Source organism: Aphis gossypii, chromosome 1 (assembly GCF_020184175.1).
Source record: "Aphis gossypii isolate Hap1 chromosome 1, ASM2018417v2, whole genome shotgun sequence".
NCBI classification, from domain to species: domain Eukaryota; kingdom Metazoa; phylum Arthropoda; class Insecta; order Hemiptera; family Aphididae; genus Aphis; species Aphis gossypii.
The window spans coordinates 23,772,910-23,791,661 of record NC_065530.1 but is presented as its reverse complement, the minus strand read 5'-3'; the positions used below and the strand labels follow the sequence as shown (position 1 = coordinate 23,791,661).

At 26.5% G+C, this 18,752-nt stretch overlaps 1 protein-coding gene across 8 annotated transcripts in view; it reads right to left on the bottom strand.

The window, feature by feature from the left end:
- Window positions 1-263: 263 nt before the first annotated feature.
- The window catches only part of LOC114124090 (probable G-protein coupled receptor No18), an 82,189-nt gene continuing 63,700 nt past the window's right edge, over window positions 264-18,752 (bottom strand). For 4 of the 8 annotated variants that reach the window (XM_027987263.2, XM_027987265.2, XM_027987266.2 and 1 more), the window contains one exon: window positions 264-3,632. In XM_027987263.2, coding sequence (XP_027843064.2) covers window positions 2,298-3,620 — 1,323 coding nt within the window. In that variant the 5' untranslated portion in view covers window positions 3,621-3,632 and the 3' untranslated portion in view covers window positions 264-2,297. The remainder of the gene's footprint in view (window positions 3,633-18,752) is intronic. The other 4 variants (XM_050211012.1, XM_027987262.2, XM_050211013.1 and 1 more) reach the window with 1 other exon arrangement.

Genomic DNA, 18,752 nt, shown 5'->3' with positions numbered 1-18,752 from the left:
ACACGATACTATGATAGTAAAGAAGGGTTAATAATGATAAAAAAACTGTATGAATTTTCAATTTCAAATTACTTTATTAAAAAACAAAAATGTCATTGATTGTATGTACAACATAAAATATGACTAAATTTTGCGTAGTTTTTTTTTGTTATTTTTTTTTTTAAATTGAGCTAGAAACATAAATTTTTAATAAAATTATTCTACATAAATCACTATAACATTATACATATTATTGTAAATAAAGTTATACAAATTTAGCCTTATTTTTATAAAACAAAAAGACAACATTTTTTTCTTTAAATATTATATCCATTATCTTTTATAATATATAATATAATAAAAATTACATTGTAACATAAATCATAACTTGAATAGAATATATTTTATTGAATAAATATTTTTTTAAGCACATGGTTTTATTCTTATCTTGTATAGGTATAATAACGTAAACAATTAACAAACATTATTTTAACAAAACAAAATATAATAATACTGTAGACATATATCGGTTCGTATTCATTGTTGAACAATTATAAATAAATTAATAAAACAATTGTGTATTGTACTGTAGTATACTAGTATGAAGAGAAATATAAATTTGTTTTTGTACAGACGACCTTATTATTTTTTATCACGAACAGATTGAATATATTATTATATTAATATTTCTGTACCTCAGAGGAAATAATAACACAACAAATTTAATTTCCCCAAAACTCAACTCAATCAATAATTTAAAATATAATATATTTTAGGTTCAGTTGGGTTTGGGTATTTTATTAAAAACCTATTCAAACAATGAATTTGTAATGACGTAGCTTTTTCAAAATTTCTCTAGTCGATTACCACACATTGCATGTTATAAGTTTTCAAAAATAATTTCACAGTGTTCTGATATAAACATTTTTTTATTATGAGTATCGTTTTGTAAATATGGCAAATCAAATGTCAATAAACATGAATTAGGTATAGTGCTCTTTAGCAGGTTGAGAATTTATGCAAATATTGGTTTGAAATTTCGCTTAATCTAAATGAAAATATTCATAATGTATATTATTTCTATTATATATGACACGAAAAACCTCTGCATAAATCATAATCAGCGTGTATTTTCGGTCATCAATTTTGTTCGGTGCTAGTGAATAGTATAATATTATTATAAATTTATACGCACTTATCATAATATTATATTTATGGTATTTAATGTTTGGGACGATACGCTGTTCGCCCAGATATGATACATTTTATGTTTCCTCTATCGTCCGCGTAATTAAAATCGATATTTTTGGAAACACTTAAGTACTTTTTCAAAAACTAAACATATCCAATGTAAATTATACATTATTAATTACAACGTTTATGGAATGTTATATTTTATGGAACTGGCCAAAGTTCATTTTCTAGAACCAATATATTAATATGTGTTTGGTAAAAAAAAAAACATTATTCATACAAAAAATATAAATCCCGATTTATAGTTTCAGCAGAGTTAATATTTATCTGATGAATTAATCACGATCATTAAAATATAAACATATAATATTCAATATTAAATATTTTTACAAAAACAAAAAAAAATATATAAAATTTGTATTTTATGAGACCTTCACATTTTTTGACGACACTCATTACAGGTTTGAACGTCGTTAAATATTTCGTAACTTAAAAATGTAATGTAAAAATTGTCATAAGCAATTACGCAATTCTTGAAGTGCTAGATTGTGGGAACGCGGACGAAATGAGAAAACAATTTTTGAGCGAAAGGTATAACTATGGCCTATATTTATACTTTGTAAAATGGAATCTTAAAAGTAAAAAATACTTAAATCATACAAAAAGTAACTGGATGTTTCACTTCAAAAACAATCTGGTTATTGAATACTTCGTATACCTAGTTTGACGATGTATCGCCATTTCACGAATCAAAACAATTTATAAAAATCGATTACAAAACACCACAGCAACGAAATACCTATTATTATATGTACACCCTTACACACACTCGCACACATAAAATATATATTTTGCACGTTGACTCGTGTCGTGTATGATATAATAATAATATTCGATTCTAAAGAAACGAATCGATCAAACCGCGTCTGGTGTAGAACTTCCGCATCGAAATGAAAAACATTATATTTCCTGATGCTTTTGTCAAACGACTATGTGTATCGTCATCAAAAAACCGGCGGAGGCGACGATGGAAGAGGACAAAAACGGGAATACAGTTGGAAGATCGAGACGATACGCCGTGCAGCGTCACCGCCGTTCACCGTTGCGGTAGGTACATCAACGGTTCAGCGGTGATTGTGTTGTTGTTGCAAGTGCTGGTGATGGTGTTGGCCGTCCATGTGCAAGATCTTCTTAAACGATCGCCGGAAGTCCATGTTGCACCGGGTGTAGATGATCGGGTTGACGGTGGAGTTCAGGTAACCGAGCCACGTGACCACGTTGACGAGCACCTTGGACGGCGGACAGCAAGATTTGCAGAACGGGAAGAACAGATAGATGACGAAGAACGGCAGCCAGCTGACGACGAACACGCCCATGATGACGCCCAACGTCTTGGCCGCTTTGCGTTCCTTGGACAGCGATATGCGCTGTTTGTGCTCCAACAGCTGATTGACGTGCTTGCCCACCGACGGCTCCGTCCGGACGGTCACCGACGCGGTCCGGCCCGTCCGCCGCTTTTCGCTGCCGCCCGTACCGTTGGTGGCCGCGTCCACCTCGTCGCTGCTGCTGGCCGAGTCGGCGGTGGCCGCGTCCGCGGTCATCTTGACGTTGATGTGACCGCCGCCGTCCGCGTCCGCATCTCTCATCTTGCACGAAGAACCGGCCGTCGCCGGCAGCGCCGCGGCCGCCTCCGCGCACCGCTGCGGCCGACTGTCCTGGGACACGGCCACCTGTTTGGCCCGGCGCCTCAGCCGCCGCCTGGTGGCCACGTATATTCTCAAGTACGTGATGCTCATCACCACCAGCGGTATGTAAAACGATCCCATGGACGAGTACACCACGTAACCGGGGTGCGTGGTGAGCGTGCACGGCGTGCTCTCGTCGAACACGTCCGGCCAGTCATTCCAGCCGATCAGCGGCGGCGAGCTGATCACCGCGCTGGCGATCCACACCAGCGCCACCGTCCACATGACCCGCGACACGGTCCGCTTCTGCGCGTACGCTATCGGCTGCGTGATGGCCCGGTACCTGTCCAGCGCGATCGCGCACAGGTTCAGTATTGACGCGGTGCAGCACAGCACGTCGCACGTCAGCCACAGCTTGCACACGACGCCGCCGAACAGCCACACGCCCGTCACGTTGTACACGACGTTCAGCGGCAGCACGCCGATGGCCACCGTCAGGTCGGCCACGGCCAGCGACACGATGAATATGTTCGGGACGGAACGGAGGGGCGGGTACTGCACCACGCTCATGATGACCAGTATGTTGCCGAACACGGTGACCACGATCAGCGCCGTGGTCACAGCGATCACCGCGATCACCGTCACCATGGCGACCGGTCCGGACATCGTCCCGTTGTTGCTAGCCGTCCCACAGCTGTCCGCGGCGGCCGCGGCGGCCAGCTCGATCGCCGCCGCCGCCGCCTCCGACGTTTTGTTGATCATTTGTCACTGATCCTGTAACACAAACGTAATCGTATTATTAAATCGTGAATCGTGTTCGATCCCATCCGAATATATATTATTATAGGTACATATTAATATATTATGCGAGTCCTGCAGGATCGGGTATATTTTTTATACGCGTAAATTACGGTTTAAATATATTTTTTTAATCATCCTTAAATTACGTGTAGGGAGATATTTTTATACTATGTGTTTACATATATATATTATATATTTTGTTTCTGCATCGTATAAACCAACAACCTACTTCGTTTTTTTACTTGTTTCAAAGTCTATATTGTCATATGTGTAATGTAATTCCAAAAACGTGGCTGTTCATTTTGGTAGGATACGAGCTCGAGTGTCGTGTAAATTTCTTTTGAATAAGTTTACTTCTCAAGAAGTTTCAATATTAGCATTAGTTGACTGTGCACTGCACACGAGCTACTATAAAACACACACTGGCTGCTAGTTATATGATATTATTAGTGAACATCGTAGATTATTATTCATCTTTAAATTGTTTCGTTGACTGAAAACAAACAAAATCTCCCGGGACAAAATGTCCGTACATTACAATAATACTCAAGCCGCACTCTATGTAACTTTCCTTTTTTTTTTTTTTTTTGAATATAATTTACCGATTTTGTAATATTATGTTTGATAATAAATTATTGTTATCATAGTATATATTTGGTACCTACAGTATGAGTCAGATAAATAAAAAAAGACAAGGGTTTCTCCTTATTTACACCAAATGGTATAATATATGTAAACCAAAATATTATCACGAAATATTTAAAAACTGATATTTAAAATTAAATATTTATTTCATGACAACAAATGCAGATTTCATTCTTTACCAAGATTAGTTTGTTATACGTCTTACTGATAAGCGCCGTCACTACCGTGGTGCCAATCTATCTGATGCTGAATGTACTTCCTGTAGCATTATGCTATAATTTACTGTAAATACTGAAATCATTTACGATAAAAGTAGTTCGAACATTTTTTCCGTTTTGCAATTTTATTCTATATGTCTGGACTTGGTATAAAAAGTCATTATTTTGTTTTTTTTTTGTATTAAAAATATTCGTTTTTAATTTATGTATTTAAGTTCTATGATTTAAAGATTCCAGTACATATGTTACTACAATAGTACAAAATACTTGCGCGAGCAGTTATTACATTTCCATTTATATTCACTGCTATATGGCTCTAAAAATACTTTAAAGATAGGTAGGTATTTGTGTATATAATAATACTCATCATAAAATATCATTTTTTTACATTTTATACAGTGTGCCTATAACATTAATTTTGTATAAATGATTAAAACAAATTATTCAATATATTAAAAAAAATTATAATAATTTTGTACAACCAAAAAATCTGGGTAAAAATATATACACTTTAATAACACTAAGTATAATATATTCTTTACTATAATTATTATAATATATATTATTTTATTATAGGTACCATATTAAACAAATAATAATATCTATAATGACTATAAATAATATCTATCTACTTTAAGTCCTATTAAAACAAAACTTTTAAACATATACATTTGGTTGAGTTAAACTTAATTCGTCTAAACCAATTTAAATTTGTTTGCGTGTAACACCTTCCTTATGCAGATCTTAATATTAATACCAATGATGTCATTTGATTTTTTATCTAATTGCAACGATTTGACTTTAATTTCTGCACCATACTGTTAAATTTTTTTAAAATAATAAACTCAGTTACTTGAAATTATCCATATAATCATATAACCTAAATCATATTACTGTTTGAATATAGTACACCAAAACTTAAAGCAAGTATCCAATTAACTTGAAAGGAAATTGGGAATCATCCTGTTATCGAAAATACTCAATGTATGTAGTGCTATGTACCCCCAACATGCAAATTATAATGGTTTCAAAGGATATTAACCGTGGTTTGGCGTGGATTTTTAAAACTGATGAACATATATTCAAAGAGCTTAGCTTTTGCCTCTCTTGATCTTTAATGGCGGTGATGCTAAGAAATTAAATGTTGTGAATTAATTAATTTAATTGATACATAAATTGTATCATTTTATTATAAATAATGGTTGCCTACTTTAATTTTGAAATTATTTTTTCTTCTTTATCTAATACAGTTATTTCCAATAATAAAATTCTACGATAAATCATCACTATCATTTATATTTTATACAAAATTAAGGTATACCAAAATAGTTAATTATGTTTTTGACAAATTAATAAATGATACGACATAAATAGCTTTAAATAATTGGTTATTATAATTTCTTAAAATAAATCTAAAGTTTACTTTATTTTCTTTTTCTTAAATTTATTCAATTTTTATTGAATTTTTTAATTTCACACACTGTGAACTTGTTTGAATAATTTATCACGTACATCTGTAATGATATATGAATCATGGTATGCATAAGCGGCACCCGTTGACTAAACGATCATTTCATAAAAATCTCATTGGGAATTTAAATGAAAAATGACTGTACTAGGAAACAAGTTAAGTTAGATGATAAATATTAGTAAAAAATTGGAATGCATTTTTTAATATTTATAATTTATTTAAGTTTTTCGTATGAAAATTATCGCTGCAATTATGATTTTCCAAGAGACTGGAAATTATCTTTTATATAGTTGTTATTATTTTTAAAAAAAGTAATTTGAAACAAATGTTTAACCTTGCATAAACTGTATTTTAATTAAAGTTGTTGCACAAAGATTTAAGGTGTTAATCAAAATACATGTTTTGCATGGCTACGCATAATATTTTTTTTTTTTTTTTAATAATTAAAATTATAATTGTCTATTTTCTTCAATTTCAGAAATCTTGGATTTTTCAACGAAATGATTAACAATAGTAAAGTAGTATGATATGACTAACTACCTATGTTAATTTTGTTTTGTTTTTTTCTTAATTCTGCCTAAGAACGTAGAAGTAGAATTTTATAAACAAAAAGAGTACCCAATATTTTAAAATAGGTATTGTTAAAAATATATTTTAATAAACTATTAATTAAAATAATTTAATATTGGCATTTAATTTTTACATCGCCAAATTGCGAATCCGAATGAAATATGAGACTAAGTTTATCAATACATATAGGAAACCGATTTTTTTTTTGTGTTCAGTAGGTACCAATATTGATCTTCAGTTAATTGTAAATATCATACTATAACTATATAACTATTTGTTTTGATTTGAAAGTTTTGTTACAGTATACAATATACATATATACAATTACTGATTATACAGTGGACTTTCATCTGATGGTTAGTCAATAAATCGTATACAGCTTAGTGATGCATATAAAAAAAAGTAGGTAGCACAAATAACTTATACTACCTAACACAGTATAATCCAAAAGTCAAAAGTCTTTTTATAAATCCACCACGTAAGAGATTCATTTTCAATTAAATATCACGTTAAAAAGTACGTAGCACAAGTCATAAAACAAACTAACATTGCGTGTGCCATAAATTAAAATGAGAACTTTATTAATTCATATGATATGAGTAACTGACTATTTGATTTTGATACAATTTAACAAGTCCTGATTTTCAAAAAATCAAAAAAAAAAAACAATATATATTATATTATATACCCGAATTTTACATAGGTAAATATGCTAATTAAAAATGCTAAAAATAAATAAAAACTGCGTTTTGAGTCTAACGAGTGATGTAATACAATTATTGTCTTCTATTAACTATGCACCTGCAATATATTTATGTATTTTTTTATTTTACTACGAAATCATTATACGATAGTATATTACTCTTTTATTCCAAAAAGACGAAAGAAGTTTATATTCATTATTAACCAAGTTGAAACAGACATTTCAAGTATAGAAGTTCACTATTTATTACAAATTTTCTAATATTTATATAAAACGTTTGATATATATATAGCTAACTAGATGTCTATATCTATATATAACGGTTAATACTTATGGTTGTGAGGATGATTGTAGATTTGTGCAGTGAATCCTAATGGATTAGTTTTGATTTAAAAACCACCGGGGCTAAAGTACAAAAACTTACTTTCTTACATTAAATATATAAGTACAGATATCTGTATCAAAGTTCTTAGTTTACCAGTTGTGAAAGTAAATAACAGCACTACTTGGAATAATGTAAAATTTGCTTAGAATCGACCAACATAGGTATATATATTATGTTGGAAAAACTATATTAAAGAAAAAACTCTCAGATATATAACTAATATATAATAAATTAACTGTGTATAGTTAACACTTTTTCATCTTTTAACTCCATAATTATTTAGAGTAAATATTTAAAATGAACAAACGACATTTATTTTAAAGGAATCGTATAATATTTTAATTAATTATTTACTTATTTAAAAAGAGTTAATTGATAAATTGTATTCCTTCGTTTAAATTTGAACAAATGCATTGAAAAACTTTTATTCACAAAATACCGTTTATAAATGTTCCAAATAGTAAACACTAACTAAGGTATCTTATTAAATTAAGTTCGAAAAGCTGGAACTTTTTTTGATACAAAATTACAATGAAAAATATGCCGTGTTTTCCGGTGGAGACCAAGATGCGATGTATGAACTTCGATAACTATAATATAGTCTTCAAGGACGCACGTACTAGATTTAATGTGATCAGTTCGTTCGAATAAAATATTTGCACATCTAGGTAAGTGGTAAGTAATAGACAATATAATGGTGGCTATTGTTGGTTTACGGTTTTGAAATAAATTGTTTCCATTTGCATATCAGCTTAGCATTATATTACCAGTCACGGGTAGTAAGTATAGTATATATTTAAAATAAAACCATCACAAATTGATGATTTAAATGCCACTACAATGCACATTTTATGTCGGTGAACCATTGAATCATGTTGCATTCATATCCATTTGGATTTCAATTCGACTTATTCAACTCTAATAATTTTGGCTATCTGTTAGAAATGTAGGTATACGACAATGATATGGTTAAATTTATCTTTGGATACAGTATACACTATACATGAACTTAGAGTTACTTATTATTTGAAAAAATGTGAGAGACTTTATAGTGAAAACTATATGAATAGGAAATTAATTTACTTTGCATACTAGTAATTTCTGAATAAAGTAATGTGTATAAATAATAGTATTTATCTTTTGTTTTTAAATTGACATTAACCAATAAATTAAAGTTAAGTTTTACTTTATACACAATACGTGTTTGTTTAAATGTCTAAACATATTGCTTATTTCAAAAAGCTAAAGATTTATTCAAAAACATTTTTTTTTTTTTTATTTAATTTGATACCTTTGTATACCAAATTTAAATTATTGTATTTTTACAATCTATTTCCGTTATAGTTTTTTAAGATTTTACATTTTTGAGTGACAATAACCATTTTAATTTTGTATTGGAAGCACAGACTGTTTGGAATGTTTAGAAAAAAAAAAATTAACGAGTTATTTACTAGTTGGAAGTATTTTTACGATTTTTAAAGCAGAATAAAACTATAAAGATACTCCAAAAAATATTGATCCACTGACCCTCTAATTTAAACTTTGAATACTAAGTACTATAAGTCATAACAAGAATTAATAAATTAATTTATTGCATTTTAAGTTATAATTTTGACGACATTCATCAACCACTATGATCATAAACATTTGTAAACAATTTTGTAATTAATATTCATACATTTTTTAAATTTTTTTTTTATCTAAGATATGAAAATATAATATAAGATTTTTCATAAATATTTCATAATAAAAGTAAAAATCTAAAAAAAAAAAAAAAATGTTAACACAATTAATATATTTTATAACATTTGATGTTTATATTTGCACGAAACAAAACAAGTATAGTATATAAATGATGAATATTGATGTTAATTATTTTATTATAATTCAGAAATACTATTTATCAGAACATAGAACTTTTACGTACACAGTTGTATTTTAAAGATGCGATATAATTTTCAAATCTATATAATATTGTCGATGAAAATTAATAATTAAACCTACTGTATTACGAATCGTAGAATAAATGTTTTTAATAATAGCACACAACTATAATCATGAAATATAAACTTAGTGATATAACCTGACAGATTGTATCCACATAATAATATACATAATAGTTCTATATCTCAACAAATATTGTTTTTATACCATAAACAAATAATGGATATCATTATTTATAGTTTAAATATTTAATTATTAAAATTGAAAATTAAGTATAATATGTTTATGATTTTAACGAATTTTGTTAATATATATAATTACAATGCTTATAAAATAAATTGTGTCAATACTTTCAATATGTTTGCATAAATTATTTGGAAATGTTTTATAAGAGTATTTGTATTTTAAAATATGTTTAATATTTTTAACATTATATTATTATGTTTAGAATTTGATTATATAAATATTTTATGAGTATTTTAAGTATTTACGGTTATTTGGTTTTGAGTCGAATTGATAAAAAAAAAAAAAAAACAAAGTTGAGTTTATTAAACTGGATTTTCGTCAAAGTCATAGTTTTTCTATAGTTTTTTTTCTAGTTATTTCTAATTTCACTGAGAATTTTTTATATTGATTCCTCTAAAATATAAATAAGACCCAATTTTCAACTCAAAAATTATTATAATTTGCTTTTTAGAGTTAAAAATCGAATCATTATTTTGATTACTTGACATGCATATACACACAACATTTTAGTTAATATTCAGTCAATATAAAGTTGATTTTATAATTCATTATAATTACTTAACCTTACATATATTTAATTAATAATATAGTAATTTTATGTATTTTAAGTAATCATACAGTTGCAATTCCTGGCAATAATGTTATCCTAACAATAATGTACCTTTCTAAGTCGATAAAGGTTCATATTGTCCATGATTTTACTGTTGAAATGCATTAAACGATTATTATATAGGACTTATTAGATATAAAAAGTATTTAACTTGAGTTTCATAATTTATAAATTTATATAATATTAGATAAAATCGTTTTGGAAAGTATATTAATATATTCAATAATGACAAATTGAAAAATGTGATATATTTATATTAATAATATGATATAATCAAAATTTTTAACTATGCATATTAACTAATATTCAACATTAAGCAATATTCAATACCTAAATAATTTATACTTTTATATATTATCATTATTTAATTTTTTTTTTGCATTGTAAATTACTCTAGGCTTTTAAAACTATGAGTAATAGTCATAAATATTATAGTTGATGTACCTAAAATCTAAATAATACCTGATTGTAATTTAATATTTTATTAAAATATATTATTATTCATAAGTATTGTATATATATATTAATATATATATAAATATATTTATATACAAACAAATATATTATTTATACATTATTAGTCATTGTATTATGCATGTATAATATTACAATGCATTAGTATTTACTTACATTTTCTTTTTGTTAAATTTCCACGATAATAAAACATGATTCATTAGGTTACAAGTAATATAATCAGTTATACTAAAATAATATATATGATTAATATACGTATAATACGATTATTTTCAGGGAAATAATTTTATTTGATATCAATATTGAACGTTTAACATTAATTGATAGTACCGTTCAAACGTATACGCAGGAAGGTAAATTGCCATTAATAACTTTAGCAGCTCGAAACGGTTCATTTAAATTAATGCTGATCTATGCGGCAGATAAATCATCAACCAGCATTGTGACTTGTACTTAATTTCAGTGTTATTTTATAGCCGGAACGATACTAGTGTTTGCAAAAAGTCGTCCATGTACCTAGTATTTTTGTTAACAGATTTAGGTATTTTATCGTTTTTATAAGATAAGTTTAAATGAGATTGCACAATGAACATATTGTCATTTATAAAAAGCCGTCATGGTATACCAATTTCGTCTAAAAATATAGAAATTAGCAATATATTAAAAACACAGTAAATTAATTAACAAATGTCTGATATTCTAATCAAAAAATATAGATGCGAATCTCATCAGACTCCTATGCACTCAGGTATAATATGCCTACAGTTGGAAGTATGATCGTTGAGAAAAAAAAGACACAGACATACTCACTATAATTCAATTGAGTACGGATTTAAACTTTAGGTATAATACATAACGCATTTGATAAACCTTAATGATAATAAAACTATAAAGACTCACATATATTTGGTACTCATAGTTTATATGAGTATAAATATCGAATAACGTTAGTTACAATTTTGAAAATCAAATTTTTTAAATAATATTATCTACTTGGTAATATAACATGTTAAAAATTATTGATAAAAAAATTTCAAACCGAATGCTATTAAATTCCAAGTGGTCAATATGTGTAACTGCAAGCGCTCCCAAATTCAAATAACTTAAGTGTGGAATTCCAGTCTTTCTCTTATCTAACATTGTTAACAATATGAATTCCAGTATTTATGGTTTTTCGAAGATGAATTGAAATATTTATAAGCAATGAGTAATTGATAGACAATAATCGGCTATTAATAATAATTCCTGTAAAAATAGTTCAATATTACCAAATATTAAAGGCAAAAAATATTACAACAAAAAAATTTTCTAGAATATCTTATGACAATGTAACGATTTGCATATAGATTTCTTTACCTACTTATATTACATGTCTTATGGATATATTTTGTAATAATTGTCACTTTAAATTAATATTTAAATATTATATTTTAATTAATTCAACATTTTTTAAATTTACATACTATGAACAGTAACAACTGTTGTTGGTTAAATTCTTAGTTATTATTTTAAAGTAGGTATGTATTGTAAAAAAAAAAAAAAAAACAAATTTGAAAAATAATGCATATCCTTGTTTATTTTTATAATAAACGTATCTAAGTTTATATCCATTATTTTTAATTGAGTAAAATGTATACTTAAATAATATAATGACAGGGTGGTGTAATAATCGGTTAATGTTTGAAATCAATGTCGATGTGGTGCTACTGATTATTCAGGAGTGTTCATAGTTAACTCCACCGTTTCCTATCGATGATGAACTCGCAAATGTGAAAACAGCTTTTTAAGCTTTCTTTCATCGACAATAACTACCTATTTAATGTATCGGTTTTTAAAAGAAAAGACAACTACAACTCAAAGAATTCTTTTCATGCAAGTTCTTCTTATAAGCCTTTATATATAGTTTTCAACGAGCAGAATAAAATAATATTATACTCTGAAAATATATTGGTTGAATTTTTATTTTTTTATGTGAATAGAAAATATTAAGAAACAAACTCGTTTTTTATTAAAAAAAATAAATAATAATAATATTTTACCTATGTTTAATAATAAATAATATTTTTTTTGAATTGTTTGTTGAAAATATTATATATTTTATGTTCATAACCAAATGTATCTTACCTAACCTAAAATTGTCCTTTAATGTCTTATATTTCTTATATTTTACTATGACTGAGTTATTTCTGCAAAACAATATATTACGCACATTTAAATTCTTTGCAGTTTACGTTTATCACCTAATCTAAAAAAATAATAAATAATAAATAAAATTTAGGATTTATATATAATATAAATAATAGCACATATAAACCACTGTTTGAACCTTGTTAAAATGTCTTCTTAAAAATTCTAAAATTAAAAAAAGTTTTAAGAAGTGTTGATATTGTGACATCATAATAATATCTTAATATAGTTATGTTGAAGTTTTAACGCACTACAAAATATCTACCATTTGTGTAACTTGTTTTTCTGGTTTTAACTACTACTCATACTCAAACATTATAATCTTGTTTGCAAGTCTGACCAATACGCTTTTAGACGTATCTGTAAATAACCTCTTGAAAGCTTAAAAACCCGGCTTATTAAATTATTTTAAAGCAATGTGCATTATAGTAGATATACGTAGATTATTCACTATAAATCTTAAAAATGTAATCAAAATAAAATAAATTACTTTGTACTTGTTTTGCATTATTGTGTTATTTGTAACCAAATAAAAACTTTAACGATACAAAACAAAAAATATACGCTTACGACTTCAGTTTCCACAAGACATATTTCTATTGTATTCTTGAGTAAAATTTGTACATAAACTTCTTGTAATAATATATAATTTAATCTAATATATGATTTAGACTTTTAGAGAAAACCACTATTTATACGAGAACAAAATTCAGAAGATAAAATAAATTATTATAGGCGTCGTTCAGTTAAAGTATATTTTATATATTATGCATATAAAATAAACTAGAAATAGTATTTATCATACATTAATTGTACAATGAATAATTTATGTTCACGATAATTAGTTTTCAATTTTTGCAGTTAAGTCGATGTATTAACATTAAATAAATATAAAAAAAAAAACAGCAATAAACGTAATTATGTTTAAGTCCACAATGTACCTACACCGGATGCCATAATTACAATCTTAGGTTTCTGTTAATTTGGAACCTTTCGGTGAAATCGGATGCTGACAAACAAGCAATACTAAAGCCTGGGGTAAGATACAGTAACGTGTCTGAAATTTGTAGTAAAATCGTTAAAATCAGAATAATATATTGCATTATAATTTATAACGTATAGTAATACTTAATATGTATAATTTTAATTTTTTTATGTTGTTTATTGATGTATTCTAATTTTTATTACATTTTAAATTAAAAACCAAAACTTTATATTTAACTACCTGTTTCGTTTAAAGTCAAAACATTATAATCCTAAAGATTTGTATTCTATTAAATTAATGCATGGGTAAAAAATTGATTTATTTTAAATCAATAAAACAACTTGCGTACATTTTTATTTAAATAATTTTATAATAAGATTTAAATACAAGTAGTACTGATATTTGACTGTCATTCAAGGAGAATATATATTACTAAACAAATAAATCAGTAAATTAGTATAGTTAGTTATAAAAACCATACAACTGGATCGATTTAAAAATATTCTACATTTTGAATATATTATTTGTGATTTTTTTTTTTATATAATTTGTATTAATGAAATATGAATAATGATTGTTCTTGCTGTGTTTATATTCTTACTATTCTTTAAGAAGATTTAAATTTAAATTTTAGACTTAATCGTGATTTTTAGATAATAAGTGGTGATATATTTTTATATCTGACTATAATAAGTAAATAGATGATAGGAAAACTATCTTATTTTAAGAAGCGTTTATTTAATTTATTTAAGTGCAATTTGAACTTAAGAAATAACGTCATACCCGCTAGTGTTGTCTCAGTCTTACAAATTTGCGTTAGTAAAATTAATTGAAAAATGATTTAATTCACTCAAGTATTTAATCTAATAACAAAAAAAACTGGTTGTGTTTAACTCAAATTGAATATATTTTACGTTTATAAGACTGACAGCATATATTGATGTTACGTCTCTTAACTGTCAAATTTCAATAAGCTCGTTTTGGTCTGAATAACTCGCGCTAAAAAGTTACATATTAGTCCTTCTTAAGCTAGTTGAACTTATATTGATTGTTATTTGTTTTCGTTATAATAATTATGATACCTATATCATTGTTATTGTTGTTAGACACAAAAAAATATTGAGATATAAGTTTAATTTGAGTTGTGGCTTATATAAAAATGAAGTTTAGAGAACATTGTCGTTAGTTAATCTAACATTATAATTACATTCTTAGATTATACATATTATATTCATTATTCTTAAAAGTTGTTATAAAATTCAATGAAATACTAAACAACTATAGATAAGTGAAAAAAAAATATATTTTAATATATTTATCAGTGACGCGTATAAAAAGGTTGAATAAATGCTTCTTTCTTTTGCGTTTTATTTAAATAGGGTATAAAAATAGCGTCAAATAAAACGAAGTGCCCAATATTTTAACGATTGAAATCCCTAAAAAAAAGTTTAATTATCCGAGTAAGTTCATCGTATTCCGGAAATCGATTATCGTGTACGATCGCATGACTTTGCGGTGTCATCGGTAGTACCCACCACTCATCAATTTTACGAAGAGTATCAAATGACACTTACTTAACTATATTATAATATTGCATACACACACACACACACACACACACACACACACACACACACACACACACACACACACACACACACACACACACACACACACACACACACACACACATTATCATCGTAATATGGATAAACGTTGCGTTTATCTTTTGCGCAGTACGTAACATAGCGCATATCATAGTAATAATATAGCCGTTCAAGTAATTTTTTTTTATATATACTTAAATAAAAAAGGCGCTACTGTAGTAATTTGTGGCTGACGTTAATTCAGTTTATCAAGACAATTTCGTCTATATCAGGTATCCAAAACCTAATAAAATTATATTACTTGACACTTTTTCCGATCTTAAACTTAGTTTTGTGAAAATTAATAATGATTCCTCAATATGACATTGGTGAATATTACCTACCTCTATTGTACATATAAAATATCTCATTATTGGAGTATCTACTTATAGCTTGATTGCACAGTCTTCAATCTAAACATTGGTACACTTAGTAAAATTTTCGAACTTTTTAACAACCTGAAAAATTGTTAAATCTTAAAAATATCTTATTTGTAATTGAATTAAAATTCACTAAATACTAATGTATTGTACTCCCTATGCATAGTATTGTCATATTATATAAATTATTTACTTCGTACGTTTAAAATTTAAATCAAATTGATTTAATATAAATATTATTTTTATTTTGGAAACACGTTTCCATTAGATTTTGATCAAACAATGTATTGTTAAAATTAACCTAAAAACATGACGATTACAAAAATTTTTGGGAAATGTCGTAATTTATTATTTATTATTGTCAATTAGTTTTTAGTCAATTTTCTTTAATAATAATAATACAAAAAATTTGATAAATTTTAAAAAGTCAAAGTCAAAAACTTGTCAATTGAATAGTATACATTGTATAAACATGTTTTTTTTTTTTGAATAACTAACTACAAACTACTAGAAAATAAAAAAATATATACATAAATAATAACAATAAAAAAATCAATAATTAAATAAATAATAAATAATTATATAATATGTATAATTTTATACCTTGATACTTTTTACAAATACTTTACAAATCTTTTATTATATTTTGATTCGTTAAAAATTCGTTATTTTTGTTGATTGTGTGATCTAAACGTTGTTAAGTCTCTCAACAAGGCTATTTGATTAAAACGTCCTTAAGATGTTGATCCTTTTTTGTGTAAAAAACTATAACTAAGTCAAATAGTCATATACTTATAAAATCTTATGTGGCAATATAAAACTAAAATTTTAATTACAAAACGAATAATTTCAAGGGCCATAGTCATTTTCTACCCACATTATATTTGTTTAATGATTTATACCGTAACCATTTGAAATAAATATAAAAAATAATTTATAATTTATCAATAGTCAAAACTGACTCAAACATTACTTCATACTCTGTAATATATAATTTGTTTTTAATTTTGTTGAAAACATTAAAAACAATGATTCTTTGATCATTCCAAAATTATATTGTAGTATTTATAAAAAAATGAATAGTTTCATCAATAGAACTTTAATTGTTGATAAGTTATTAGAACAAGGAGAAAATAGATACTGAAGATCAACAACGAATGTAACATTTTCCAATACACTAGTCATAATGAATTTTACTATGTTATGTAAGGTTAACATGATAGGTAATATTTAACCAACAAATATCTATGTTTTAGATGATTTTTTTAGTATTATTAATAAAAAACATATGGTCACAATTGATGATATATGATACATCGATCAAAACAATTTTATGTAATAATTACTATTAATATAAAACTAGAAATTGTAAACATTTAATGTGTATTACTATGTTTTAAACGTTATTTATTTTAATTATTATTATTAAAAATCAATAGCTTGGCATGAAAACAAATAATATTTATAAATATAATCATTTTAGTTTAATTAAAAGTAGTTTTTTAACTACAAGTAATATTATAGCATAAGTGAAAATTACCCAAACATTCCAATTATCATTATTTTGTTTTACAATTTATTCATTAAAATGATTTAAAAAAAAAATGTTGATAATTTTCTTTAATTAGTTATTCGGATTTCCTTAGTCGTTATACTATATACGTTGGCGAATTTGAATAATTAGTATAAATATAGGTATTCTTATTATTCGTTTAATGAAAATCATTACGTTTTATTTTTTTTTATATTTATTGTGGGGTTTTGCAAAATAAAATAAGTTCAAATTGTGTTTAATAATAGGAAATGGTTGCCTTTTAACTTCTGGAATAATCTTTGTTATCAAAAATTTGTATTATCTTACAACAATGTGAAATAGAATCTAGAAATCTAGAATTTTCAAAAACAGTATTTTTTTCTTTCTGTTTCCATTCTTAAAAGGTTTTATTTCATTTAATATTACTGTATTGTTAATGTTTGCAAAATATATGACCGTTGGTGGTATACATTGATACCTAATACGATCTAGACACAAGCATATGATATTATAATTGATTTTGATTCATAAAAATAATTTCTCACGATTATAATCATTGCAATAAGTTTTCGGTCTTATTTAAAAATTGAATGTTTATCATCAAATTTTACTTTTAATACTTACTTAATATTATGTATTTTCGATTTGTTATATACCTATTATATTGTTTAAATTTTATAAATTGTATATATTTTTGAATTTGAATTTATATAAGATATACTATAAAATATAAAATATGTATATTAAATTATTATATAATAAGTATATATATGGTATCTTAATGATATTTTTTTTCAAATTATATTTGAATATATATATATAATATGCATGGTTATTAGTATAATATATTATTGTAAGTAGGTACACACAAAAAAAAATATAAAATATATTACATACAGTACAGTACGATGTACACTGGTGATTTAAATATAGATTAAAATTATATAACGACAAAAACGTTTAGGTGAAAACGTATATTAAACAACTACTAAGGTTTTCGATGGTATCATAAATGTGAGACAAATGTTGTATCTACATTATTTAATTTAATAACATAGAATATTATAAGATGGTAACAACAGTAGTTATGGTCTA